We start from the raw sequence: 25,537 nt of genomic DNA on the forward strand, positions 1-25,537 counted from the left end.
ATGGCAACCCTTACCTCTTCCTTACGTCCTCCTCCTCTCGCGACCACACACAAATGAAACGGGAGCATCTGGAAGAAGTCAAATGTAAAACAGATGCCCTACCGCGACTTATTGGGGGGAGAGTCTATCATGGGAAACAACAATGGTTCCCATGTTTGCTTGCAGCAGAAATGGGAGCATGCATGCGAGTGCTGTATTCAACCATTTACTTCACAGCTATAACCCCACCCCACCCCCTTTTTGAAAGACAAAGTGAATACGTTGCCCCTCTCCCACTTCCCTCTTGCTTCAACAACGTACGTAGAAAACTCCCTCTTAAACATCGGGATGCCTACCACTGCGGCTGCTTCTCCTGCGTTTGTGAGTTTGCTTGTCATTTTTTTCTTTTTCTTTTCCTCCTCATTCTTCTTCCCACGCTTTTTAGTGTGATTTCTTCATCCCGTCCTCGGGGAGTTCAGGACGGCAGGTGCAGGAATGCCACGCTATACATTTGCATCCAACAGAGAGGTGCAGTAGAACAAAAGTACCTCTTGCCCCCTCCCTCCCTCGCAACGACGCACAACATCACACACGTATAACTACCCCCTCCCTCTCAGTTCATATCGTGGCAAAACCCTTTGCAGTACCGCTCAGTGATGGGACCTCCGCGACACGCTGGAACGAACACCTGCCCCGTATCCTCATTCACTACCACATCATCCACGATGCGGGCAATTCGACCTTGTATCTTCTGACAATAGCGCAGTAACGCTGCACTCTTCGCACGCACCGTCTCCACTAGCTCGGCAAATTCGTCAAGTAGCGCCATTAACCCAAAGTCTGCCGCAGTCACAGTGTCGCGGGAGTCATTTGATGCAAACAGCACCGGTGTGACGTCCGTTCTCTCGATGTACTGCACGTAAAGTCCAAAAAGCATTAACCACTGCGCACTTCGCTCTGGGCTAATCGTATCACCATCCCCATTACGACTCAGTTCCCGCGAGCCCAACGAAGCACTACGAGTGAAGCCGACCGAACTCCCCGCCGTTGTTGTTGACATACGACCTGCACCACCTTCATGCTGAGACGACAGAATTACAGAGCGCAGCTGTGTGGATTCCTCGTGAACATCCTCCAAAAATTCGCGCCAGTCAACCACCTGCTGTTCCAAGGCTTTAAAGTTGTCCTTGCAAAACACACGCGGTTGCTCATCGCAGTGGAACACAAGCTCCTCAAGACACTCAAGGCATTCGTAGAGTAGGTGCATTGAGACGCGCTCCCAGTACAACATCCCACGCAGTTTTGTGGCGTCAACAAGAAATTTCTCATTCGAAATTAAGAAGAACCCCCCAACGGATTCCCGCTTAATTCCATTTTGAAGGTTTCGCCCTGACTCTTTAAGTGACTCACGAATGCGTGAGGCGACTGACTCCAGCTCAAGACCTATGCTAACTAGACGTGCCGAGTCGCTTCGTACCGCATCAGCGACACCGCTAGTGGGTGGTCGGAGGTTGCTGTTGGTGTTCTTCGCAGTTACACTACCACCGTTGGGGTTCTCGAGGGCATTATGGGTCACCTTCTCCGAGGCGAAGAAAACGGTGTTGTCGCATGCGGAGCCAACCACGGTGTCATCTACCGCGTCCTCTTTGCTCTCAATAGCAGGTAAAAGAACCTCCGCCATCACCATGATGGATTCTTTTCTACAGACATCCACCATAACCTGAGCCTCGCGCAAGTGCCAAAGGACGCCAAACTGCATAATGTCCTGAAAAAGGTCCGGTTTTTTTCCACCCTCGTATGGAACGTATATAAGCTTCTGCGTCTCCTCCAAGCATCCCCAGAATCTCCCAACATCCCTCACAAATTCTTCCACAGAGGCAATTTGATCCTCAACGAGGTTCCGCATTCGCTGCGGTCGCATAGCTAACACAGTCATCGTGGTGGCTCTTGGAGAGAACGACTGTCCAGTTAAAACAGTGCCGCCGCTTTGAAGCAACACGCGTGTTGTGTCTAGACCTGCATCATTATTTGCGTTTCCACTTGTGGAATCGTAGGGGGCACGTCGTACGCTGTCTTCACCGTGCATAAACTGTTGTGCGGACAATAGCCGGGAGACGAGTGTTACAAGGCTTCTCGTCAACTCTGTAATCTCCTTGGGGGAACTTGAGACTGACACCGATTCAATCTGGTGCAGTGATTGATTAAGAAGCTGAATATGCCGCTGAGCATACACGTGACCAGATGAATCACAGCTGGCATCTGATGAAACCACAGCAACAGCAGCGTCCGCGTCCTCAAGAAATCGTTGTGCGTGTGTGCGAAGAGCCTGTTCTATGCGAGTGATCCCATTAATAAGTGCGGCATTGCGCTCCACAATCCGTGTATTGTGACGCTGCAAAGTTTCTAGCTGTCGTCGGTGGGACTCTCTCTCGCCCTGCCCAGATCTCGTGATTTGTGCAACCCAGCGCAGCAGCGATTCGGGTGGAATCTCCGAGCCCCCAACACTACTCGTCTCTTCTAACCTGCCACTACTCATTATCTCTGCCACACTGTGCGGACGCTTATCTGACGCGAGTTGTGGTGTGGCTGGTCGACTGCCAGCATTGTCGTGTCGTTCAATGCCGTCACGGAGGCGTGTGAAGTTCGGTGAAGCAGGCAAAAGTGAAGCAGCTGCATTTTTATGCAGACGCTCCACGGCTGTGGCGATGACGCGACCCTCAAGAGATTGATATTCCCTATCAATGGTTTCCAACTCCTCTGCATCCATGCAGGGTCCTAGTTGGTTGTCCATTGCCATGCGAGAGACCAACGCGTGCAACTTGGAGAAGTCATCTAGCAGTGGACGTGAAGCGTGCAGTTGAGCAAGCAATGACTTGAGATCCTCCGTTTTCTTTTCAATGTTATTTAGAGATGCCATCAGTTCTGGGGGTGTCGTAAGCTGTACCGCGATGTTTCGCTCCATACCACCATTGAAGCTATGTTTGTGGATATTGCCACTGTAGTCTGGATGGTTAGCGGTGTTCGTCCCTATGGCAGGGGTAGCGCTGTGATTATAACTGCTGTTGACAGCACTGGTGGCGGCGACGGAGACGTGTCTATTGTTGTTATTGGTGTTGCTTGAGGTATACGTATTGGGGAAGAAGGTGAGCGTGCTGTTGTTGTTACCACCGCCACCACCATCCACCCTTGAAAAGACCACAGAAGCACGGTGTGGAGGCACACTGGTAACGTTACTTTCCTCGCGCGTCAGTGGCTTCCGCTTGCCTCTGGAAAACGCGACCGGGCACGGCAACATTGACGAGAAGGGAGTTGACGTGGCAGCGGCGGCGGCGGCGGCAGCGGCAGCAGCAGCAGCAGCAGCGGCGGCAGAGGGAGTAACCGTGTGCTGCATCGCGGTCACTTGGCGCCGCGTGCTCGGGCCGTCGAGAGTAACCTTGCGCTGCTGCGGAACCGACGCGACAATTCCACTTCGGCAGAATGCCTTGGAGTCCTCATAACTGAACACTGAGAGAATGCGCTCTGACCGCCCCGCCTCATGAGCTGCTACAGCAAAAGGCACGGCGGTGAGAAGTCCCATCCCGACGGGGGTCACGCTTCCTCCCAGTGGACCTCCGCGAAAGAGTAGTGACGGTGCATAGGGATCGCTGAGGTCAATGAGGCCAATCGCCTCCTTCGTGCACTGCAGCCACTCACCATATCCGGTCACAAAAGCCGTATTATCCATGAACGTCATGGAGCTAATACTGGCGTTGATGATGATGGGTATTTCACACGTCGTTGGATCAATGGCGGCGAGGCTACGCGTGAGCGCAACATAGACGAGGTTAGCGGGTTCATAGTAGGAGATAAAACGCATCTCACTTCGCATGCGAAGAGTATTCTCCGGTTTATCTGACGACGGCTTTGCCAGCTGCACATTATTTCCGGCAGCGTCAAACACGCGAATGTACGTGTCATCACTGATCGTCCACACCTGCTTACAGCTACGCACGTAACAAAGATCCGAAATGATGGTGGCAATGTTTCGGCTCTTCAAACGACGACGAGTTTGTGGATCCCATACCTTTAGCGCCTTATCGTAACCGGCAGTCCACACCTTGCCAGTGCCAAGGTGCCAGAGCCCACTAATTGTCTGTGCATGTGCTCCTTTAATAACACCTGACATACTAAAATTCGTGAGATCTACGATTACAATGCTTCCACGAGTAATACCACACCACAGAACGTACGTGTCTGACTCATCCTCCCCATATAACTGCGGCTTGGACGCAACTAAATGGCTGGGATGATGCACCGCGCGAGATGGCGGTTTAAACGTCACCACCTTTGCCGCCGGTACACGAACCACCGTCATGGCGTGTACATGAGTGACGTCCACTGTTCGGCTAATATTGAGCTCTGATCCCTTAAAGTCTAACATGGTAACGGGGTCATCACCAAAAGCAACCCACAGAGATGCACTATCAGGCGCCACGACCATTGCCCGCACCGGAAGTTCTGCCATCATGCGTGATACTGGGCGTAGAAACTTCACATGCAGCGAGGGTGCTGGGATTAAGCCCTGATTTGAAGATCTACCACAGCGGGAATCACTAACACTATCGGAGGCCCTGATATTTCCGGCGTTGAGAGCATCGTTCCTAATAGGCGCAGAAGATGCCGCGCTACCATGATCTACAAACGTGTTGTCGTCCTCTGCAGAAAGTTTTCTGTAATGTGTCGTCGGCACGGGCTCTGCCTCCGCCGCCTCCACTCCTGCAGACCCCTCCTGGGTAACGGAGTCCTCGTCAGAGTCGTTGTTGTTGTCACCGCTCCTCTCTCGTGCCACCGTGTACACCGGAGTGCGAGACTCGGCCTGCACAGACGCGGGAGGGAGTCGCGCAAACTGTTCCCCCACGCCCCAGCCACCACCCGTCTCGACGGTACCAAGAGGTAGCTCCGGGATAAATGGTGCCCCGCTCATGCCAAGACACCAGGACGTGTACTAGATGATTCCTGCTGTGTGTCTGTATGTCTACTAACACTGTGGATTCTGCTTCCCCACACAGCCCTACTCTTCGTTGGTTTAATACGAACCTCCACACGCTCACTCACGAAAAATAAATAAAGAACAAGCAGACAAAACAGAACAAAAACAACAATGATAATAATAATAAACGCAACACACGCGGACACAGATGAATGTACGCATGCATATCCCTCGTGTGCACACCTTTTCCAAGGAAATGCAACAAGAACTCAAGCACTAATGAGATAAAAAGAAAAAAAACATATTGCAGCTTCTTTCCCCCCACAGAAAACACTATCATTGAAAAGCACGCGAGTAGATGGACGCAAAAGTGCATAATACATGCAACAACCGTAAGAAAGCACCTGAGTTGTGAGGTCAAAAAAAAAAAGATCTCATACATGTACTCACCACATAAACGCACATCTACACCGCAGCCTCACCGCTCCTCAAACTCCCGTCACTGATGGCGCTGGCGTTGTGATTCCAGTTCAGCTCACCTCAGATGAGACAGGAGAAAGTCGAGCGCCCTCGTCCGCTCGCCGAAGTCACGCACCGCCACGCAGGAGCACTTAAAAGTCTTCTTCAGCTCTCCAGTGCTGTCCAGCTTTGCGAGGCCCGCCCACTGTGCAAGCTTCTCACGTTCCTCGACGTTGATAAGGTCAATCTCCCCCTGCTTTGCGAGTGCTGTGATAAGCTTCTTGTACTCCTCGTCCTCGCAGTCCTCGGCGAGAACGCAGAGGTGTGCGGTGCGGTTGTCAAGGGCCCGGGTAACCTCCGAAAGACCTCGAATGAGGCCGTTCACTTCACGTGACTTCCTCAGAACAATATGGAGGGCATCTTCAAGGTTTTCCGGCGTCGCATCCACTACAGCATCAATCACCGCCGGAGCAACCTCCAAGACTGGTGTTTCCTCTGCCATACTTAAGAGATGTTACCGCTTTGGGAAAGAAACTTTAGATGCGTGTATACGCACACATTTGACACATGGGTTATTGCAAAGGCGCAAGAAAAAACCGCACACATACGTGTGTGTGTATGTGTGTGTGTGGTGGTGTGTGTATGCAGGGAGCCATGTAAAAGCAATATATGGCGTGGAAGCAAACACAAATAAAAAAAAAAAGAGGAAAAGGGGGAAAAAAGAGGCGTGTGCGTCTGTGCGCAAGCAAGCGTAGAGGTCAATGGCGTTGCACATGAATACAGCAGACAGAAATTGCACGGCGGTGGGAGGTGTGGAAAAAAATCCCACAACGCCGTGAAATCGGTGATAAGTAAAAATAATGTGTAAATAACCCCCTTCACGTCATCCTTCTAAGTGGTTTCCGCTTCACCCCATGCATTTCACCCTTACATCACTGCCCAGTCAGGGTCCGACCGACAGCAGCGAAGAGAGGGGTACACAAAAAAGGTAATGGCAAAACCGTCGCACAGAAGGAAGAAAAAAAGAGCCATAACACAACAAAATAAAAACAACAAACCAACCGACTTTGTGTGTGTGCAGCTTGCACCTCGCTCACTCTTTCTGTACTCTCTTCGCCTATCAGCCCCGTCACTTGTGGCGGAAGGCACGACGGCGGGTACCGACGCGTTGGCGTTCCTTTCCGCGGTTCGATACGAAGGGCTTCGCGTGGCCGCCGGGTACGCCCGCCGCTCCAAAGTGCTTCACAGATTCGCGCCCAGACTTGCGGCCGCGCAGCAGGAAGGTATTCTTTCCGGTCGGCGCCACCATTGCGAGCTGGTCAAATGTCAGGCACTCACCACCAGCACCAGTGATGCGTTCGCGGGCGCTCTTCGAGAAGCGAAGAGCACACACGCGCAGAGCCGGGATGCGGGTCATGCGGACATCGTCAAGCACATCACCAACGATGACGGCGATAGGGGACTTCTTGCCCTTCTCCAGCCACACCGACCTACGCTTCATGCAGACGGCAATGCGGCTCAGAGAGACGGGGGCGCGGTTGCCTCGGCTCTTAAGCAGGCGCTGGTGGATGAGCTTGTTGAACGGGGAGTTGGTGCGCTGGGCGAGGAACTTGTAGAGCTTGATGAGAAGCTTGATGTACGGGTTCGTCGAGTACGTGTGGTGGCGCACCACGCGCTTCTTCTTCTGGACTCCGGTGAGGTCAACTCCCATCTTCGCTGACAACTGGCGACAGAACTCTCAACACACACTTTCCCAGCAAAAAAAGCAGACGAAAATAAGAAACAAAAACAAAAGCTTTGACACACGCTCTAAAGACATGCGCGGAGATGAGAGCTGTCAGCAAAAACAAAAACAGAGAACTCAATCCAATCAGCCTACACAACTTCACTATTTTTGTATGTTTGGTTATTGTTTTTTTTTGTTCGTTCGATGTAGTGCGCCTACATCTGTGAGTTTGGACAGCGGTGTGTGTGTGTGTGACTTGTGCCACCAAATGCACTGTATCACCCCCATCGTCTTCGCTCATGCTTCGCCAGGCCGCACCCGTACACTTTCCCCTCTCGTGCGCGGCATGCCCCCGCATGTATATCTGGCTTTGTCTTCCCCTATCCTTCCAGCCTCGCCACAACCATTCGCTCTTGCTGTTTGCTCTGCCTCCTTTCTTTGCAGATCCCCCCCCCTTTTTTTTTTTGCTTCTTATGATTACCACGGCGCTTTGGCCTCGCTGTTCTTGTTATTTCTCGTCTCGCCCCCTTAACGCCTCTCCTCCTAACAAACACACAGATACACACACTGCGAGAGCAACATTCGGCCTCGCCTACTTTTGCGTTCCCACACCACTTCCTTTGCAACCTCCCGCTACTTATCTTGTGGTCCTTGCATGAGGGGCTTCTGATTCCGAGCAAGATCCGTGTATGGTGACCCAAGCGCGTTGTAGGCCCACGACCACACCGCAACACCTCGATTACGGTTTTGTCCCGCTGACGACATCTGCGTGGCTTTTATTTCCGATGAGGACAGCGATGGTTGTGGTGCGGCTGCAATAGACGGGGCCCCGGTGTATCTTGCAAGTGCAAAGATAAAGTCATCCATCGCGGGATCGTCGGTGCTGCCGCGCGCCACAACCCACGTGCCGGAGCGTATCTCCCCCGCAAGTTGTTCCCCTCCCCATCCACTAAAGCCGCAAATCACAATGATGTCATTCGCGTCGGCGGTGCCGTCCTCAAGCTTCTTCTGCAGCACGTCGTAGTTCCCATCCACCCACAGCGAGTGGGAAATTGGGATCGCATCTTCCACATCTGGAATGCGATGCAGCAAGAGAATGCTCGAGTCAAAGGAGCCGCGGCTAACAGGGCCTCCAATCATCACCGTGTGATTCGCAAGATGTTTGCCAAAAATAGGATGAACGTGGTTCAGACGGATCGTGGCATTCACAGGCATCGGCATGCCCTCATCATTTTCCAGCGGCTTGTTCAGCACACAAGCTGCAGAGTCATTTGGGGTGGAACGGATAACTATCATGACGCTGTAACGGAAAAAGTCGTACAGCTGGGGATGTGCCAAAAGCATGTGAACTGAGTTTGGTGTGTCAAAGGGTGTTTTATTTGGCTTCTTGCCAGACAAAGCTGCAGCCCCGTTTTCATGCTCCTCTCCCTCGTCGTCATCGTCGTCCTTCCCTGCCACGTTTTCACTCTCCTCCTTTACACGCACATCCTTCTCGGAGGTGCGGCTCGGAATGCCTCGCTGGTCACCAGTAAGCCGCTCCAACACATCCGATAGCCCTTTTGTGAGGGACACGTTGTGCATCCCCTCCACTTTGTCTACCACTGTGAGATTGGGTGTCGGAAGCGTTTTGGCTTCCTGGGGCGGCAACACTCCTGAACCGTAGTGCTTTGACGCCATTTCCGTCACATACGCAAGTTCCTTCAATGCCGCAAATGCGTTATTCATCTGAGTAATTGAAAACGGCGTCTCCTCAAAGGACTTCCGAAGGACCTGCAGAAGTGAGAGGGAGGATTCATTCCCGCCGCTGCCGCTGCGGCCGCCGTCGGCGACACCTCTATCACTGTCACTGCCAGACCTGCCGTCAGCGTCGCACCCATTCTGTGGTATGTAGAACTCGCAGCCGCGATTCAGTCTACGAATGAGGCTGTCGAGGAAGATGCGGGACTCTGGCCATCCTGCCTGCTTCGCCACATCAAACGCGACCCACACCCCGCGGCGATGATCATACACCCGCTGCGGCGAACACGTCAAAACAGACCGCAACGCGATGTCCTTGTCGACACTAGCAGCCTTCTTGTAGAGTTGCCGGTACACTGTACGGACAATCTTCTCCATGTTTCACACCTCCCTTCTCCCTCACTATCTACACACAAAGTCCGCATACACAAAGTGTGGGACACGCACATATACATCCATATATCCAAAAAGATTAAACGGAGTAATTCAACAGGGAAAGAAGAGCAACAGCATCCATGAAGAGAAAAGGGGCATGTAAAAATAATTTGCGTCCCTCCGCGTCTTTTTTTCTTTTTTTCCATGACTTTTGATTTTGGTTTCCGTTTCCCGTGTAATGCGTCCACTTTGGCACCCCCCACACACACCCAACGGGGCAACACGGTGTAGTCGTGTCACTCACCACGCAACACCAACGTGAAACAGAGGCACGAATCAAATAAATAGCAGATGTTACAGGGAGAAATGATACTAACACGGTAAGAAAAGGTGTCACCAACAAAGGTCGCCTCCTTCCTTTTGGGCGGGGGTTTCTTTTTGGATTAATGCCTCAGTTCTTTTTGGCCTGATCTCAGGTGCGGGCGTTTACATCATATCGTCTAGTGGTTCCACTTTTCCCTGAATGGCGGTGCGCTTCGCCACCAAATTCATCGGATTGCCCTGGCGCGAGTCACGCAGGAGCGCGGCACTGTCAATGTAACGCTGCTGCTCCCACGCCGCCTCCAGCAGATCCCACAGGCGCCACGTCACCGCCGCCGCCATTGGACCGAGAGGCAAAAACATGCGGTTGTGGTAAATGGTAAGATAAACCCCCATCGCCGTTGCGACCGATGAGATACCAGTCAGACCAAACAAACTCCACTGGTAAAAGTACACACTCCATGAAGCGCTGGAATGCTCTCGCAGCAGCCGTGTCGAGCTCCCCTTTGCCACGTTCTCCACCAAATCACCAGCCGGATTGGAAATCACCTGCACGTTACCCCCGGTATTCTTCAGGTGCTCGAGACGGCGCTTGTACTGCATTTGAGAAGCAAAATCGTCGAGCACAGAAAACATGGCAGCGCGCCGCACCTCCTCATATGTAAGCTTCGCCGATGCCGCACGTTTGACTATAGGAGCGGGAGGTGCGCTCACACTCAGTGACGCAGGTTGCTGCATAATTGACTGATGACGACTCACTTCTACCACCCAGATAAACGGCTCTAGTGGGAAGAAAATAAAGAGAGAAAAAAGACGAGATAGAGAAAAAAAGAAAAAAGAGCATAATACGCAAAGCTCAGTAGCATGTTTTTATGTCTCCATTTCCGCCTTTACTCCATCTTTTTTTGTGTTTCGTTACATTTGTGATTTTGTGGGGAAAGAAAAAAAGAGAGTTGGAGAACTCATCTTGGTGTTCCCTAACCCAAGTGCAACAAGCGACGATGCACGTGTATATCACACACGTCTGTTTTTGGAGCAGCTCTGCGCATCCACAGCCACAAAGCAAACAACACGAGAGGTAAAAAACTTAAAAACTTCACAATTTACGTGGAATTTTCCGTTTTCCATGCCGCCTCCGCAAATGATGAGCGGCAACTTGGATGTCTCCCACCACTGGGGGGTACTATGCTGTGGGACAGTGTGCTTCTTTCCTCTCTCCCCAGCCGCTGCGACTCTTGCTGCTTTCCTCTTGCGGCGAGGATATTATCGCTGTCCGTTACCTCCTGGAGGACGTCAATAAAGGACCGTAGTGAGGTTTTCCCAGGTGAGAGTGGACTACCAGTGCGCAGCGGCCCTTTTTCAGCTGGGTGCAGCCGCTGCTTGTTCTCCTCTCCTAACCTAGCCACACCAGTTGCCTCTAAGCGACTCTGCTCAGTGGCCAAATGTTGTTGCTTCTGCGCCAGCGCCGTCTGCTCCGCAGCAATTTGTTGTTGCAGTGCATTGTGCTCTGCCTTTTGCGCCAGTGTCGCCTTAAGCTCCCTCTTGAGCAGCTCCACCTCCTCCTGTATTTCCTCGCGACGACCGTGAAACAGCTCCTTGTCGTGATTCATCAGTTCCCTCATCGCCGCCATCTTTGCAATTTCGACTCCCACCGCTTCCTGCCGCGCCGACACCGCCTCCTCCTCGGCCGCGAGGCCAAGTAGTTGCTCGCACATTTGAGCCCAGCACGACTCCGTCTCCCGCTGCCTCGCGACAAAGTCCACATGTTCTTTCTCCATTGCCTGAAAAAGCAAACTTCGCCGGGTGCGCAGTTTTGATCGTTCCTCCATAACTGCTCGGTTGCGCTCCGCGAGTCGTTCCATCATTTCCGTAGTCATGCTGGCTGTTGGGAGATGTGTGCGTGCAGCGGTGGAACCAGGCTGCGTGGCAGAGTCTCCATGAGTCAACATCAGTTCATGACCCCACTGCAGCAACTCCCGCTGCTCCCGCTCCCACGCCATGCGGAGGAGATCAATGTTCGCATGGTAAGACTCCTGCGTCAAGCGCTGCTGCCGCACTGTCTGCACGTCTTCCTGCATATTGGCAGCAATACTTTCCCGCAGCTCGCCACATCTTTGGCGTGTTGCGGATAATTCTCTCTGTCTCTTTTGCATCTCGTCCAGTAAGGATACGACGGTGGCCTCTTTCTCATGCACCGCCATACGCGAAAAAAGCTCCTCGTCTGTCAGAAAGGAGTGCCCCTCTCCCTCAACGCAGTGTGCCTGATTCCATAAGAGCTGCTGGTGTAGTAGTTGCTGCACAGAAGACTCAAGTTCACGCACTTTGCTGGCAATGGATTCCGCCCTCGCTGTGCACATGTCCTGTGCCACTCGCTTCTGCAGCCCTACACCATCACTGTTCCAAACCTCTCCGCTTCTGCCTTCGTTGTCCTTGTCGATGCCCCCCCGCCTCATTCTTTCCAGCTGCTTCTGCAGTGTCTCCTCTTCAGCTTCCTGGAGCCTCTTTGTGACAGCCCGCTCAACTTGACAGCGGTTATCCAAGTCAGCTCGCTGACTTCTTGCCACACTCTCGTCGCTCTCACGCACCGCAGCAGCTTTTCGTTGCGCACACTCGACAGACTCCAATGCAAGCTGATCAAAACGACGTGCGGCCTCTTCCATCTTTGCTTCCACCTCCCGCATGCGTGACTCCAAACGCTGCCTAGCGCGCAAACGCAGTTGTTCCGTCGCTTGCCGCAAATCTTGTCGCAGGGCAGCCATGCTGCAAGATCGCATCTCTGCACGCCGATTGAAAAACTCGCGACAACGCTGCAGGAATTCTTGCATAAAATTCCCCAGATCTTCCTTGCGTCTGATAGCATCCTGTAAGTATGCTACTTCGTGGCGCTTACGCACCTCGGCGGCAACATCCCTGGTCTCCTGGTGAAGAACTTGCACCACCCCGCTTGAAAGGGACTCCAACCGCTTATTATGATGTCGCCAAATAAGTCGGAGAGCAGCGCTCATCTTTGCCTCAATGCCACTATCGCTACGAGTACTACGTGTGTGACTGTCCTCTGCAGAAGTATCCACACTGGCATCAGCAGCCCCATCGGTAGCGTTCGTATCCTCATTTATCGCCTCTTCATCCGCCAGAGCGATAAAAATGCCCCTCTCATCATATCTATGCTGCTGCAGCAGTAACTCACGCTGCTGGGACAACTGAGCTATTCTAGTCTTGACATCGTCTGTTTCCGTCGTGAGAGCGCGTAACTGAGACTCGTATCGCTCCTTCTCCATTGACGTCACCTCCTCCTGCTGACTCCGGAGCAATTCGGTGGTGCGATCACTTATGTCCTTCAGACGTCGTTGGTGATACGAGCCATACTCGCGTCGTTCGCAGACGATACGGTCCTCGCTGCTGGTGAGTTCCGTCTGCTTCTCTATGAGCTTTGTCTCCAACTCCGTTAGCTCAATATCCGCCCGCGTTTGAAGGGTGTCTAGCATGCTATTCGTCTGATCAAGCTCCATCGCAACAGCGTCCAGCGACGACAGAAGATCACGTCGTTCTGCCTTCCAATTCATCTCTTCGTCCTCTGCATGTCCTTGCGGAGGCGACGCAGTTTCAGCCGCAGCTACAGTGTTTGCTTCCTGTCGTTGTCCCACAGCTTCCGTCGCTGAGGATGGCGTCATCTCAAGAAAAGCAAGTGGATCCTCTTCAGCTCTATCATCCCGTGCAACCACAACAGCGGTACGTCGGCCGCTCTCACCCGCAAAAGTTACCGATGGCATACCCCTTAGGTTTGGCGCCGTCGCACTCGTGAGTGCGGCTGGCGGAGGGGTTTCATCTACCTCCCATGGCATAGGTTCATCATTGACTGCCGCTGTGAAAGCTGGTGTTTTTGTGACTGCTGCAAATGCAGATACTGGCGGTACTTGTCGCCCCAAGACCTTAGGGGAAACGACGCCACGTCTGCCTGTACGGCCCTCCAGAAACGCACCAGAGGCGTTTGTCGTTGTTGCTGACAGCTTTGACGCCCCGCTTGGTAGTGGAGGTGGCCGTGACCGACGACTCTGCTCAGCAGATAATTCCGCCATAACAGTGTCGAAAGACTCTAAGTCATCAGCGAAAGGATCGTCGACGTTCATCTCCACTCACTGACCGACGAGAGACAAAAAAAAAAAAAAGAAGCAGCTCATATATATATATATATATATAATATATATATATTATATATTGAAGTGGGACGGAAGAAAGGGAAATAGAAAACTCCCATGTACTTAGATGCATACTTACTTCTGTACAATACACGGTGATACCATTACGGAGTACCTGGTGTGCTGACGTTTACGGGAGACATGTGGGCGGATGTGCCTAGAGGCTTACAATGCAGAAGAAGCATTTCGTATGCGCAAAATACACATAGCTAGAAAACCAAGTCATGTGTCCACTAAAGCATCATGACACTACAGTACATATCTCATGCATACAAATCCAAATATACATAAATCCATATGTGCATGTATTGTGACTGCACCGAGTTTCACTGGAACTTTTGTCGCCGTCATTTCTTTCATTTTTTTCTCTTTTTTCCCGTCTCTTTTTTTTGATTTGACCTTCGACAGCTTCACTTGCAGCGATGGTCAACCTCCTCACAGATGCACGCCGACAGTGTGAGCACGTGAGGGAGCTAGAAACACATCAGTAACGCAGCATACGAGAGACAGCAAAAATAAAAATAAAAAAATCAACTACAATCAAATACAGACCAAGAAAGAGAGATAACGGCAAAAACAAAACAATAGAGGAAAAAAAAAATGAAGAAAATGCCTGAAAGAGGATCATACATCTGTGAGGTCACCCAACGCAGGCAGAGGCATTTAAGTCTCCATAGGTGTCGATTCCCTCTTCACCATTTGACCTCCAGGTAACTTTTGGTAACACGTCTGATTGATGAAAAAGAGAAGCGCCTTGATGATCTTCTCCTTGTCTTCCCACGACAAGTCACTCAGGTGCACTCCCTCACAGCCCTCACCGAGACTGATGAAAGCTGCACTGCTGCTACTGTGGGCATCCAGTGTCGGCCGTGCGCCGCCCTCACCCCGACGCCGCAGTGCCGCTCCAGAAGGCGGTGACGGCATAACCACGGAAAGAGGCCTCGTAGAAGTCGTAGGCGTTGTGTTCACGGCCATCGTAGAAGGTGCAAAGTTAGAAGACCCCATAGCGTTAACACTTATCGGCGACTCTGTAAGAAACGTCGCGCCCTTCATCACCACGGAGGACGGTACAGTCATCCCCATGGACGATGGAGTCTCTTGTCGCTGCTGCTGCTGCTGCTGTAAGTGGCGAGTGTGGACGCCACTGTTGTCGGCGGTAGGAAGCGATGGTAGCTGTGACTGCGGGGTCTGTAGTGGCCGTCGAGGCGCCTTTGAACGCATCCGCCGCACATCTTCGAGTGCAACGTAAAAAAACCTCTCAAGATCGGAGCGCTGGCCCATTATGGTCGAGGCAACTTGGCGCAGTCGCTGCAGCTCCACACGGTGTGACTGCAGAGAGTTCCGCGTCTCCGCAAGTGTCTTTTCTAGGGATTGTATCTGTGCCTCATACCGACGCGAAAGCTCGTCACGTATCGCCTGTTTCTCCTGCGTCAGCTCCTTCACACGTCTTTCCAGACGCTGCGTTTTTGCTTCCGACTCCCGTGCTCGACGGTTGCCCAGCACAATGCGTCGCAGTGCCTCCTCGCAGGCACGTTGGTGCAGCTCTCCCTTCCGCCTTACATCGGCGCACTCCGAGTTTTTCACCGTCGTAAGCTGCACAAGCTCCTCAATCTCCTGTGTGAGCCGAAGCCGCTCGTACTGCAGCGACTCATGGTCTTCTAGCAACGCCTTGGACTTTGCTTCCAAAAGCCTATCTGACTCCCGCTCAACTTGCGTTTTAAACGCCTCCCGCATCGTCTCCTCCAGCGCAACTAGCCGCATCTTGCGGTCTACAGTCTGAAACCGCAAGGCGGCAATCTCGCAATCGTGACGTGTTCGCATGCTCTCAATCTCGTCTTGTAACCGCTGCAGTTCAAGCCGGTGCATCTCTCGCTTATGCACCTGCTGGGCAGCTGCCTCCATGTTTGTTTGCAGTCGCTGGATAATGGTGGCATACTGTGTTATCTGAGAATCCCGCTCCTCTAATATACGTTCGTATTGGTGTCGCAGACCCTCTTCCGTCTCGGCACTGTCAGCGAGAAGTCGTTCAATCTCGCCTCGCTGTTCCATTACCTCCGAAACGGCGGACTGAAGCTTCTCCTTGAGGTACTGAACCACCTTGATAGAGTCCGACTCGTGCTCCTCCAGCTGACTCCGCAGCAAAGCATTCTCGTGTGACATGGTTTCACAGCGTTTCGCATACTCCGCCATGGCAGCCTTTGTGACGCGCAGGTCGACGTTAGCAAAGGTGGAGGAAACTACGTCACCCGGCTGTGCAGCGCTCCCGCCCTGCGTGGGAGACACCAAATTGTTCACCCGGCTTTTGCCACGACCAAATATTGGTGGCGCCCTCGGCGGCATCGCAACAAGTGTGAATGAAAGCCAACCACTTATTGTGTGTGTGTGTGTGTGTGTGGAGAGGAGGAAGAAAGGAATATATATGTCGGTGGGTGGGTGTGACGGCTCAATGAAATTTCAAAACTGTCTATGTGGCTGCCTTCTTGTCACGATGGACGAAAACACGAGATAGAGTATATAAAAAGCACAGGGGACAAGAGACCGGAAGGGTGGAAGAAATAGAGATGGTTTAGGGGGCAAACAGCAATGAGCCGCCACGAGTCACTTCCATGCGGGTGTTTAAAATGATTGTGCCTGTGCCGTCCCATTACTTATTTATGGCTGTAACGTCTCAAACGTTGCCTGAGTCGCATCGTTACCATTCTAACGCGCATGCGTTTCACTGTTGATATTTATCGCTTTCTTTGTGTGTTCCTGTTCCTCCCCGTGCCCCCCTCCCTCCCTCCCTCTCTCTCCTGTGTTTCTCCCTGGTGTGCCCTCACCCCGTACTCCTCTTAGTCCCTCTTCCCTTCGTCATCATCCTCACTTTCATCATCGTCGTCCGCCTCCATCCATCGGCGCTCCTGCTCAAGGCGCTCCTTCGACCGCTGCTCACTGCGCTGCACAAAGGGGTTCATTGGACTCTTCTGCCACATCTCCCACAGCAGCTCATCGTACTGCGTGCGGCGCAGCCTGGGTTTCTCCTCTCGCAGCGTGGGAATATGTTCCTCGCAGAATTGCCGGTAAAGAACGCGTGCACGTTTGCCAATGTGGCGATCCTCCTGCAGAGGCACAGCACCCGACCGCATGCCAGACTGCAATGCTGAAAGCACCTCTGTGACTCCACCGCTTGCCTTAATGTCACTACTGCTATTCCTAACCTCATTCTTCGCCGCCCGGTTTGGATTGCTCTCCGGGAGCGCGGCGTCTACATTATTGACAAGAGCCCCTGACTGCTGCTGGCGCTCATTCTCCTTTCCCTTGTCGTAGTCTTTTAGCAGCTTTGATAGGTCCTTTTGAATCTGCCGCCGCGTAACCTTCTGCGGTACCTTTTCGCTTAACTCCTGCTCCTCCTGCTCCAGCTGTTCCTTACGCTCCGCCCTCACTTCATCCTGCCTCCGCGCCTTCTCCTCCACCTCGCGCTGCCTGGCCTGCCTCTTCAGCTCCTTTGGATCATTCTCCACCCACTTGGCGTCTTCCCGTGCCTGCTCGCGCGCCGCCTTCACGTTCGCCTGGCGCTCCTGATCACGCTCACGAGCCTCCGCCGCGTGGCGGTTCATAAACTTATTCGACTTGGGTCCGCTCGGCATTGTCGAGCCACACACACACAGAACCTCTATATCTCTCAACAGGGAAGGGAAAAAAAGGAGATAGCGAAGAACAGAAGTGTAGTTACTGTAGCATCCAAAAAAAGAAAAACAAATGGGGGCAAGAAAACAACTACCCTTTGTCGCCCACAACCACCGCCTAACAACGTGCAAATAACGTTTCGCTCTTTTATCCCTTTTTTGTTGTGAGCTCTTTCATTTTTGCTTTGACTTCGTTGGTTGGGTGGCGGGTGCGACGGGGTGGCGCAAAACCTGTCACCACATCTCCTCTGCCATCTCTGCAGTCCCAACTTCAGGCTATGCACACGCACACTCACCGCGTCTACTTGGGCGTGAATTCCCGCCATTGACTCACTCAAGACGGACGCCTGCAATGCAATCATTGCGCATGACGGGACGGAGGCAAAGTCCACGCAACGCACCAGCTTGGCAGCCCTCCGCGATTACGCGCACCAGCTGTGTACCCTCCTCCTCGCTGCGGTAGCCCAAGGAACGTCGTTTCAACAACGTCCCCGAGACGTTTTCAAGCGGAAGCAGCGAAGTTGCTCCAGCAATCGGGAATGCGCACAGCACCGCAAGCTTGCCAATGTCAACAATGCCACGGTTCAACTCCGGCACTTCGTGACCGTCGTGCATGTGCATCGAATGTACAACATCGTCTATGCGAAAACGGGCACTGGCGTCTCGCTCCGAGGCGTCCAAGAAACTCGTCTGTATGCCTGTCACATCAACAATGCGGCGACCACGCAACGCCGCCGGCGTGGCAGACCCCATCTTCACAAGAACGTCTCCGGCGCTGAGCGACGGCAGTGAGAACGAAGTACCGGGTGATGTATCATGTGAGGATGGTAACCTCCCAAAGCGACGCTCATAATACGTGTTTCCGAGAAAACTTATTGGTATCCTCTGGCTGTGATTGCCCTCCTTGCGGGGTCGAAAAGCAGTGTATACAAATGGGCCAGTTGGTGTCGTCCGCCGGCCCCAAAAGCAACGTCCGGTGAGTAATGATGTGGCAGACATAGTGCCCACTGCAAAAGCCGTTACTGTCCACTGCTGCTGCTGCCGTGAGGCAATATGAGAAAAGCCCACGATAGCAGAGCTATTTGGTGTTGTTTTAATGCAGCGAGGGCACCAAGAAAAAAATAATAATAATAAGAAATAAAGAAAGAAATAAGAAGCGGAGACACCGGCAGTGTAAAAAAACCATGTTAGAAAACGAAAACAAAAATAAAAGTCCACGCGTCAGCATCAAAGGAGAGAAATAATAATAATAGTGGTGAATAAAGAAAAAGAGACACCCTGCCCCCCTTCTTCCCTCGCCATCACGTTTCACCACGCAGTAGCCTACCATTTTTATGTATTTTCGTTGCATGCTGTGCTCTGGCTTACTCCTCTCAGTGCCGCCACACGATCACGTCCTGCCTGCGCTGCCTCCCTCTCCCTTCAGACTCGGTCTTCACTTGTTCCATCCTTTTCCACCCTATTTGCTCTGCCACCACCACCCCCTCGTCAAGTCACGCGTCAGCAGGCACTGGCACGCTGAAGTTGTACTGCTGGTCGAGTCCCACGTACGAGTCACACACGACATAGAGGCTTAACGCCACCGCACCGCTCTCTGCGAACTCGGCCCAGTCGTCGTCCCACTCAAAATGCAAAGTCGCCTCCACACGATTCACTAACCGATTCACACGCTTCAAGGCAATTAGCTCCCCTGTTTTCTCGTTCCCCACCACAAGCCAAAACTGCTCGTCCTTTGGTTTTGTAAAGTGAGGGGCCACGACGTGTTTGGTCTGCAGGGAAAGACGTGTGAGATGCACTGTCAACGCGTATTCCGCATCAGCCGCCATTCCTGACACATCGTCCAAGTGCCCCTCCCCATCATTGTTCGAACTCGGCGCGGGAGGATGCAAAAGGCGTAGTCGCACGTCAATGAGAGGAAACCCGTTTACGGCCGCCATCGCCTCACTAAGCTGCATTGCATTCAAACCACAGTCGTCGCGGAGCACCTCTTGTAGGGTTTGCAGTGCAGCGAATGAACTATTTGCAACTTGTGCCGCATGCTCAAGGCTACCACAACGTGCAGCAATCGTGGGTAGCATCCCTGCCGTGACGTGTGGTATCTGAAGTAGAGTGTTAGAGTGCCACCAAAGGCCCTGCACGATGCACTGCAGCAACGACATACATCGCAGCGCGGCGTACAGGTGTCCGTTGTTTGACGCGATGTCGACCATCGCCTGCACGACACGCACGGCGTTGTCAAGGGCCGACTTCAGGTCCGTGTAGTAATCCGAAATAGGTAAACTGGCCCGCTCAAAATGCGCCTGAAAAAGCAAAAACGCCTTTACATGGGGTGATTCCGCATTGTTAGGATTGATCGGCAATGGCAAGGATTGACTAAGCACCAGGTTGAGTTTGTCCTCATTGTGTCGCACAGGCAACTCATTAAACTCCTCTGCCTCACACAACGCCTTGAGTATATCAACGTGTGTACTGTCGGCATGAATATGGACGTCAAAGTAACGAACTGTCTTGTGTGACAGATAATAGTAGGAGCATAGCCTGCCAAGGACAGTACACATCAAGGCGTCCTGGTCCTTTTCATTATCACTGTCAGCAATATGTATTCCCTTATCATCCTCGTCATCCCCGTCTTTATGCGACGTGATGCAACCACAGGCCTCAAGCTCGTCCAGGACGTTGGCAACAAGGGTGGAGATAAAAATTGTGACCGCCTTCGGCGAGCGATCCTCCATGCCGTAGTAAGACGGGTTCTTCACTAATCGACGAAAGAGATACGTCCACGTCAAGTAGTCCACGGCATCTTGTCGAGACGTAATGGTTCCAGCAACGACCTCAGCGTTGATGTGTACATGCAACTGTTGGTGCAGTGCACTCTCCACCGGAAAGGGATCGTAGAGAAACTTGCGGTAGAAACCCTTTTTGGGCTCGTGGCACAAGACCTGTGCAACACCTTCATTATCAAACTGCGGACGGCCCGCGCGGCCAATCATCTGCAGCACGTCGGTAATGGGATAGTCCACGTAGGTTTTGGTTTTCCCGTCGTAGTACTCGGTGCCCTTCACTACGACCATGTGTGCGGGAAAGTTGACGCCCCACGCGAGTGTCGAAGTCGCCACTAGAATCTGCAATTTTCCAGACAAAAATGCATTTTCCACCTCAGTACGGTCCCCCTCCAGAAGACCGGCGTGATGAATGCCAACACCAAACTGCATGCAGTGTTTTACGTAGGGATCGCTGACCCTGTTGGTAAGCGCGGTTACTTCCTCCACGTCCATGCGCACAAACTTGGCCGTGTTTTGCTCCGTCAAGAGAAACCCTATAAGAGCCATTGCCGTCAGTCGTGTCTGTCGCCGCGAGGAGACAAACACAATCACAGGCTTGTCGGGGCTCTTTTCACATATCGCATTATAGGCTGGTTTGTTCATCGCCGCCATGCGAGGGCAGTAATTCCTTCCGTGGTGGCCAGAGATGTACACACGCATTGGAACCGGTCGTACCGAAGGATCAAAGTTAAACACCGCCCACTTCTCTTGTACGCCAAGCCAGGAGCTAAGATCGGCCGGGTTGGCCACGGCGGTGGATAGACCAACAAGACGGATGGGTGCCTTACGATGCCAGCCAATGTAGCGCATGCGGCTGACAATCACCTCAAGAATGGGGCCACGGTCAGAGCCAAGCATATGAATCTCATCAAAGATCACCAGCCGCACCGCCGTCACGTAGCGGCGCACCTGCCAACTACGCGAGAGACCATCCCACTTCTCAGGGGTTGTGCATAAAATGTCCGCCCGTACCAAGGCGGAGATGTCGGGGTTTACGTCACCGGAGAGCTCCAATACACGTCGACCAAGACGCCGATCAAATCGTGCGCCCCAGTCCCGTACTCGCTCCTTCACGAGCGCCTTCAGCGGTGCAATATACACAATCTTCGACCCGGGTGGACACTTCTCAAATACGCGCAGCATCGCCATCTCCGCTGCCACTGTCTTGCCACTACCAGTCGGAGCCCCAAGGAAAATACTGCTATCCGTGTGAAACATAGCATGAAACACCTGTGTTTGCACCGCGTTAAACTGTGGGAACCCTTCGTAAATGGAATGGTAAACTTCTGGTATCACTTCACGACGGAGAGGCGCGAGAGGAAGAAGCCGCGTTGTCACTTGTGCATCATCCGGCAGGTGCAGATGCCCAATAGAAAACGTAAAATCCTCCTGGCTGCCGAGCCACCGGTCACTGTAAAAGCGTACTGAGTACATCTCGTACTCGGGGACAATTGGAAGCGAAAGGTCGACGATTACCGGAGCGCCCATCTCCACCTCCTTCCGCTTTAGCAAGACTACCTCATGGTGAAAGATAAAATTATTATCCTGGTCCTCAACAAACAACCAGAACTGCTCCACGGAGCCGTGATGGCGGCTGTTCCAGGTGAAGGTCGGGGTGATGGTTATCTTCACACGAAGAATTGTACGTGTGATGGGCTGCGCATCAAGGCTTAGGTTCACTGCGGGAAACGATGCCACCAACCCGGCAATGACACCACCCATACGTTGATTGTGCACCAACAACCCAATCTCACGCGCCGTCATCTCCTGCAGAAGCATCATGCTCGGTCGCTTCTGCTCGAGATGCCTCTCGACGGCGTCTGTGAAGTCCACGCTGAACTGTTTCAAGGGGTGTTCAAATCCCCAGCAGCGCCGCTCCATACACTTGCAAAGGGTCAAAAACACAGCAGTAGTTAACGGATGGCCGCGTTGCATCTCAATCTCAAATAGTGCCCTCGAAATACGAGGCACATTTTGCATCACATAATTAATGTCCGAGGCCAGTGAATGCATATCAACATGAATGCGACTAATGTACGCTTTCATGAGAGTCGTTACTTTCCACTCGACACTTGTCTCATCTGTGCTTTCCCCAACAATCGCATAGCGCTGCACCTGCTTGGGCAGCATGGCGTGTATCTTTTGCAACTCATCAAGCTCCTCCTGTCGTACACGCAACTGCGAAAACTCACTTGCGGAAGCAATGGTATCCATGGCTGCACCCATGTCAAGACTATCAATCCATGTCTCGTCAGGTCGCCGCAGCTTTCGGTTAAACGTCGCAATGGTTTCATGTGAAATATAGTAATGACTTGCAATGCGTCCTAGATCTGTGGTATCGACCGCACCCGTCTGTTGATTGTAGCGAATCATACCAGCATTCGCCAGCTCCTCTGCAACCTTACTTACGAGCTCGTACCGTATGGTTTTAATCTTCGGGTCGCGGCGTACATCTGCAATTTTCAAGCCGTACATAAGCGGGTTCACCCGCAACCGCTGCCACATATATGTGTACTCTAACCATCTGGAGCCTTCAACAATGGAGGAGATAGTCCCGGCGTGGATTTCCGCGTTAAGGTGGTCGGCAAGATTTTTCTGCAGCTGGCTTTCAATAGGAAGTGCATTGGCCAGGAGGCGAAGGTAATGCCCTACGTCCTTTTCGTCTGATACGATGATGCCATGGCCACTTGTATCGTACTGCGGCCTGCCTGCCCGTCCAAAGATCTGCATCACGTCAAGGACGGAGATGGGAACAAGACCCCCACGACTTGGGTCATACAAACGTGTCCCGCGAATGATAACGGTGTGTGCTGGCAGATTCACGCCCCATGCAAGAGTGCTGGTGCAGACGAGCACTTTTATGAAGCCATCGCGGAACAAACCCTCTGTTGTAGTTCGGTCGTGTCGAATCAGGCCGGCGTGGTGAACACCAAAGCCGGCCGAGAAGAGACTTGTGAGATCGCGGCCTTGGAGGCTACCGCCCCGCTTTACCGCCTCCGTCGGCAAGGTGCCGCTCGGTTTAAACAAACTGTCCTGGGCGTGTATTGTTGCCACCCCAACAAAGTACTTGGCAAGCCCAACGGTTTGTTTCCGCGAATGCACAAACACCATTACTTGGTGCCCCTCCCGCACATTTCTCACCACCTCAGTGTACGCAAGCCAATCTAGCTTATTCTCCTTGTCTTTTACACCAGTGTGCAGCCCTAGAAATGTCTGTTCAAGTGGTACCGGGCGGTATTCAGGACCAAACACCTTGAGCCCTTCCTCAAGGTCAACTTGCAGAAATTTGGCTACATCCTTGTAGTTGGGTAACGTTGCAGAAAGACCAACAAGGCGCGTCGGTCGTTGCTGGTCTGCATGCAGTTCATCCTGACGCAGGGTCCTAGCAACAATGGCCTCAAGCACAGGACCGCGGTCTTCATTCAGCAAATGAATCTCGTCAATAATAATCAGACGAACCTGCTGTACAAAGCCCTCGTTACTTTGCTTGCGCGTAATGACATCCCACTTCTCTGGTGTTGTCACTATGACCTGCGTCTGGGCAACCTCTCGCTTGGTAAGCTGCATATCGCCCGTGAGCTCCCGTACGACCATTGCAAAGGGCGCTAAACGACGTGAAAAGTTTTCTACCATCTCCTGTGCAAGTGCCTTCATGGGGGCAACAAATATTATTTTGAAGTCACGATCCAGAGTACCATCCACAAAGTGCTCCTGAACGCAGCGCAACATCACCAGCAGGGCACAGATCGTCTTGCCCGCACCCGTCGGCGCACACACAAGCATGTTCTGCGACGTGTAAAAAGCAGTTCGAAATAGCATAGTCTGAATGGTGTTGAGATGCGTGACGCTGAGAAAGGCAGCGTGCGTCCACGCCGGTAGGGAAGTGGCAACACACACACGCTCAGTCATGGGCATCACCTTCTGAGCAGGTGGAGGGACGTGAATACGAATGTGGTCCTTTTTCTGCGCCACAGTGGCCCCACTGGTCACGGAAGAGCCACTAACACTAAGATCACGTTTAAAAATCTGATCCAACTCCGATTCTCGCATGAGTTGTCGATACCGCTGTGTCATGTGTGCCAGCCAACGCTGATCCATTGTCTCCCCATTACGCGCAAACACCACCTCCCGCATATCTGAACGCTGCTTTGCCGTCTTTACAAAACGAACCGTTAGTGCGTGTTGTGGGCAGGCGGCGGAACTGTTTCCAGTGTCCAAACTGCCATCGTCATCCTCAAGAGTACAGAATTCCTGCAGGAGGCGAAGGAAGATGTCACGTGGTCGGTGCATGACACACTGAAGGAGATCGTAGTGCTCGTCGCCAAGAGTCTGCAGCAGTTCGTCAATGACACGCACCCGCACGGTATCCCGTTGCTTCTCTGTGTCACATGCCGTAACCTTGTCAAGAGCATTTAAAATAATTTGCGTCATGCTTTCATCAAAGTAAACATATATCTGTGACACGATATCGTCCACGCTCGAGAGCAGCATATCCAGTGGAACCTTGCGGCTCTCCTGGCATGCGGAGCGTCCCACACATCCCACATGATCGCCACGTGGTGAAAGGGGCTCACCAGAGTGCGACACCACCGTGATGGTTTGCTGTCGCTGCATAAACTGCCCAACAAAGGAACCCGCGCGCTGCTGCTTCTCTGTTCCAGTCACGATCATCGAAACATCCTCCAAAAGGCTTGTCGCGTAGTTTTTGGGGCGCAGTTGGTGAAAGCAGCTTGCGTACATACCCTCCAGTCGCTGCAGGGCACCCTGGGCATCGTGGCCCCAACTGTTCATGGTGGTGGACTCTTTTCGGCGCGGAACCCCTGCCTTTTGGGGCTTATTCTCTCTCTCCCCACAGCTATGACCCTTCACCGCACTACCCACGACGTTGCCGTTGCTGCCGTTGTAGGCCGACCAGCAGGCTGTACAATACCACTTCTTGTCCTGGGGATCCTCGGCGCCCTCGTCGTACGACCTGCACTGCTGGCACAAATTCCTCCGGGGCATGGCGTCCGAGAACCCCAACAGAGAACCACTTGAAGGACCCCCCCTCCAAAAAAAAAAACTGCTACTTCCCTGCTGCTAGTCTCAAAGGAGAAATGAAACAACCCTTGAGCTGCCTGATAGTGAGAGAGGAAAAGTGCTGAACAACAAAAAAACAAAAACAAAAAAAGAACAACATTTTGTACTTTGCTTCAAGCAACACACGTTGCCACAAGGAGCTTTTTTCCTTTCGTTGCCCGTGTTACTGACAGATCGGCCAGCCTCCTGTCATTTTGGGAGAGGTGAAG

At 52.6% G+C, this 25,537-nt stretch overlaps 10 protein-coding genes across 10 annotated transcripts, besides 10 other annotated features; all 10 read right to left on the bottom strand.

Annotated features, from left to right (window-relative positions):
• Positions 1–378: 378 nt before the first annotated feature.
• Positions 379–411: a microsatellite.
• Positions 412–592: 181 nt separating this feature from the next.
• Positions 593–4,942, bottom strand: TraAM80_03153 (uncharacterized protein; the record flags this gene model as incomplete). Its single annotated transcript, XM_029380132.1, has 1 exon — positions 593–4,942. One exon carries the CDS (start codon positions 4,940–4,942, stop codon positions 593–595), a length of 4,350 nt encoding a protein of 1,449 aa, XP_029240026.1.
• A 132-nt stretch (positions 4,943–5,074) lies between these two features.
• Positions 5,075–5,106: a sequence feature (A-rich).
• Positions 5,107–5,135: a microsatellite.
• Positions 5,136–5,483: 348 nt separating this feature from the next.
• TraAM80_03154 (40S ribosomal protein S12) lies at positions 5,484–5,909 on the bottom strand (the record flags this gene model as incomplete). Its single annotated transcript, XM_029380133.1, has 1 exon — positions 5,484–5,909. One exon carries the CDS (start codon positions 5,907–5,909, stop codon positions 5,484–5,486), a length of 426 nt encoding a protein of 141 aa, XP_029240027.1.
• A 106-nt stretch (positions 5,910–6,015) lies between these two features.
• Positions 6,016–6,052: a microsatellite.
• A 484-nt stretch (positions 6,053–6,536) lies between these two features.
• On the bottom strand, positions 6,537–7,118 carry TraAM80_03155 (large subunit ribosomal protein L18e; the record flags this gene model as incomplete). The annotated part of the gene is made up of 1 exon (XM_029380134.1): positions 6,537–7,118. One exon carries the CDS (start codon positions 7,116–7,118, stop codon positions 6,537–6,539), a length of 582 nt encoding a protein of 193 aa, XP_029240028.1.
• Positions 7,119–7,766: 648 nt separating this feature from the next.
• On the bottom strand, positions 7,767–9,248 carry TraAM80_03156 (uncharacterized protein; the record flags this gene model as incomplete). Its single annotated transcript, XM_029380135.1, has 1 exon — positions 7,767–9,248. One exon carries the CDS (start codon positions 9,246–9,248, stop codon positions 7,767–7,769), a length of 1,482 nt encoding a protein of 493 aa, XP_029240029.1.
• A 483-nt stretch (positions 9,249–9,731) lies between these two features.
• On the bottom strand, positions 9,732–10,304 carry TraAM80_03157 (uncharacterized protein; the record flags this gene model as incomplete). Its single annotated transcript, XM_029380136.1, has 1 exon — positions 9,732–10,304. The coding sequence occupies one exon, from the start codon at positions 10,302–10,304 to the stop codon at positions 9,732–9,734; it is 573 nt and encodes a 190-aa protein (XP_029240030.1).
• A 365-nt stretch (positions 10,305–10,669) lies between these two features.
• On the bottom strand, positions 10,670–13,693 carry TraAM80_03158 (uncharacterized protein; the record flags this gene model as incomplete). Its single annotated transcript, XM_029380137.1, has 1 exon — positions 10,670–13,693. One exon carries the CDS (start codon positions 13,691–13,693, stop codon positions 10,670–10,672), a length of 3,024 nt encoding a protein of 1,007 aa, XP_029240031.1.
• Positions 13,694–13,742: 49 nt separating this feature from the next.
• Positions 13,743–13,782: a microsatellite.
• A 491-nt stretch (positions 13,783–14,273) lies between these two features.
• Positions 14,274–14,367: a sequence feature (A-rich).
• Positions 14,368–14,425: 58 nt separating this feature from the next.
• On the bottom strand, positions 14,426–16,102 carry TraAM80_03159 (uncharacterized protein; the record flags this gene model as incomplete). Its single annotated transcript, XM_029380138.1, has 1 exon — positions 14,426–16,102. One exon carries the CDS (start codon positions 16,100–16,102, stop codon positions 14,426–14,428), a length of 1,677 nt encoding a protein of 558 aa, XP_029240032.1.
• Positions 16,103–16,135: 33 nt separating this feature from the next.
• Positions 16,136–16,157: a microsatellite.
• A 361-nt stretch (positions 16,158–16,518) lies between these two features.
• Positions 16,519–16,556: a microsatellite.
• Positions 16,557–16,593: 37 nt separating this feature from the next.
• On the bottom strand, positions 16,594–17,388 carry TraAM80_03160 (uncharacterized protein; the record flags this gene model as incomplete). Its single annotated transcript, XM_029380139.1, has 1 exon — positions 16,594–17,388. One exon carries the CDS (start codon positions 17,386–17,388, stop codon positions 16,594–16,596), a length of 795 nt encoding a protein of 264 aa, XP_029240033.1.
• Positions 17,389–17,757: 369 nt separating this feature from the next.
• Positions 17,758–18,426, bottom strand: TraAM80_03161 (uncharacterized protein; the record flags this gene model as incomplete). Its single annotated transcript, XM_029380140.1, has 1 exon — positions 17,758–18,426. The coding sequence occupies one exon, from the start codon at positions 18,424–18,426 to the stop codon at positions 17,758–17,760; it is 669 nt and encodes a 222-aa protein (XP_029240034.1).
• Positions 18,427–18,539: 113 nt separating this feature from the next.
• Positions 18,540–18,583: a sequence feature (GA-rich).
• Positions 18,584–18,920: 337 nt separating this feature from the next.
• Positions 18,921–25,253, bottom strand: TraAM80_03162 (activating signal cointegrator 1 complex subunit 3; the record flags this gene model as incomplete). The annotated part of the gene is made up of 1 exon (XM_029380141.1): positions 18,921–25,253. The coding sequence occupies one exon, from the start codon at positions 25,251–25,253 to the stop codon at positions 18,921–18,923; it is 6,333 nt and encodes a 2,110-aa protein (XP_029240035.1).
• A 139-nt stretch (positions 25,254–25,392) lies between these two features.
• Positions 25,393–25,425: a sequence feature (A-rich).
• Positions 25,426–25,537: the final 112 nt, after the last annotated feature.

The sequence above is a fragment of the Trypanosoma rangeli genome (genome assembly GCF_003719475.1).
Source record: "Trypanosoma rangeli strain AM80 chromosome Unknown Tra_15.4_contig_00079, whole genome shotgun sequence".
NCBI lineage: Eukaryota > Euglenozoa > Kinetoplastea > Trypanosomatida > Trypanosomatidae > Trypanosoma > Trypanosoma rangeli.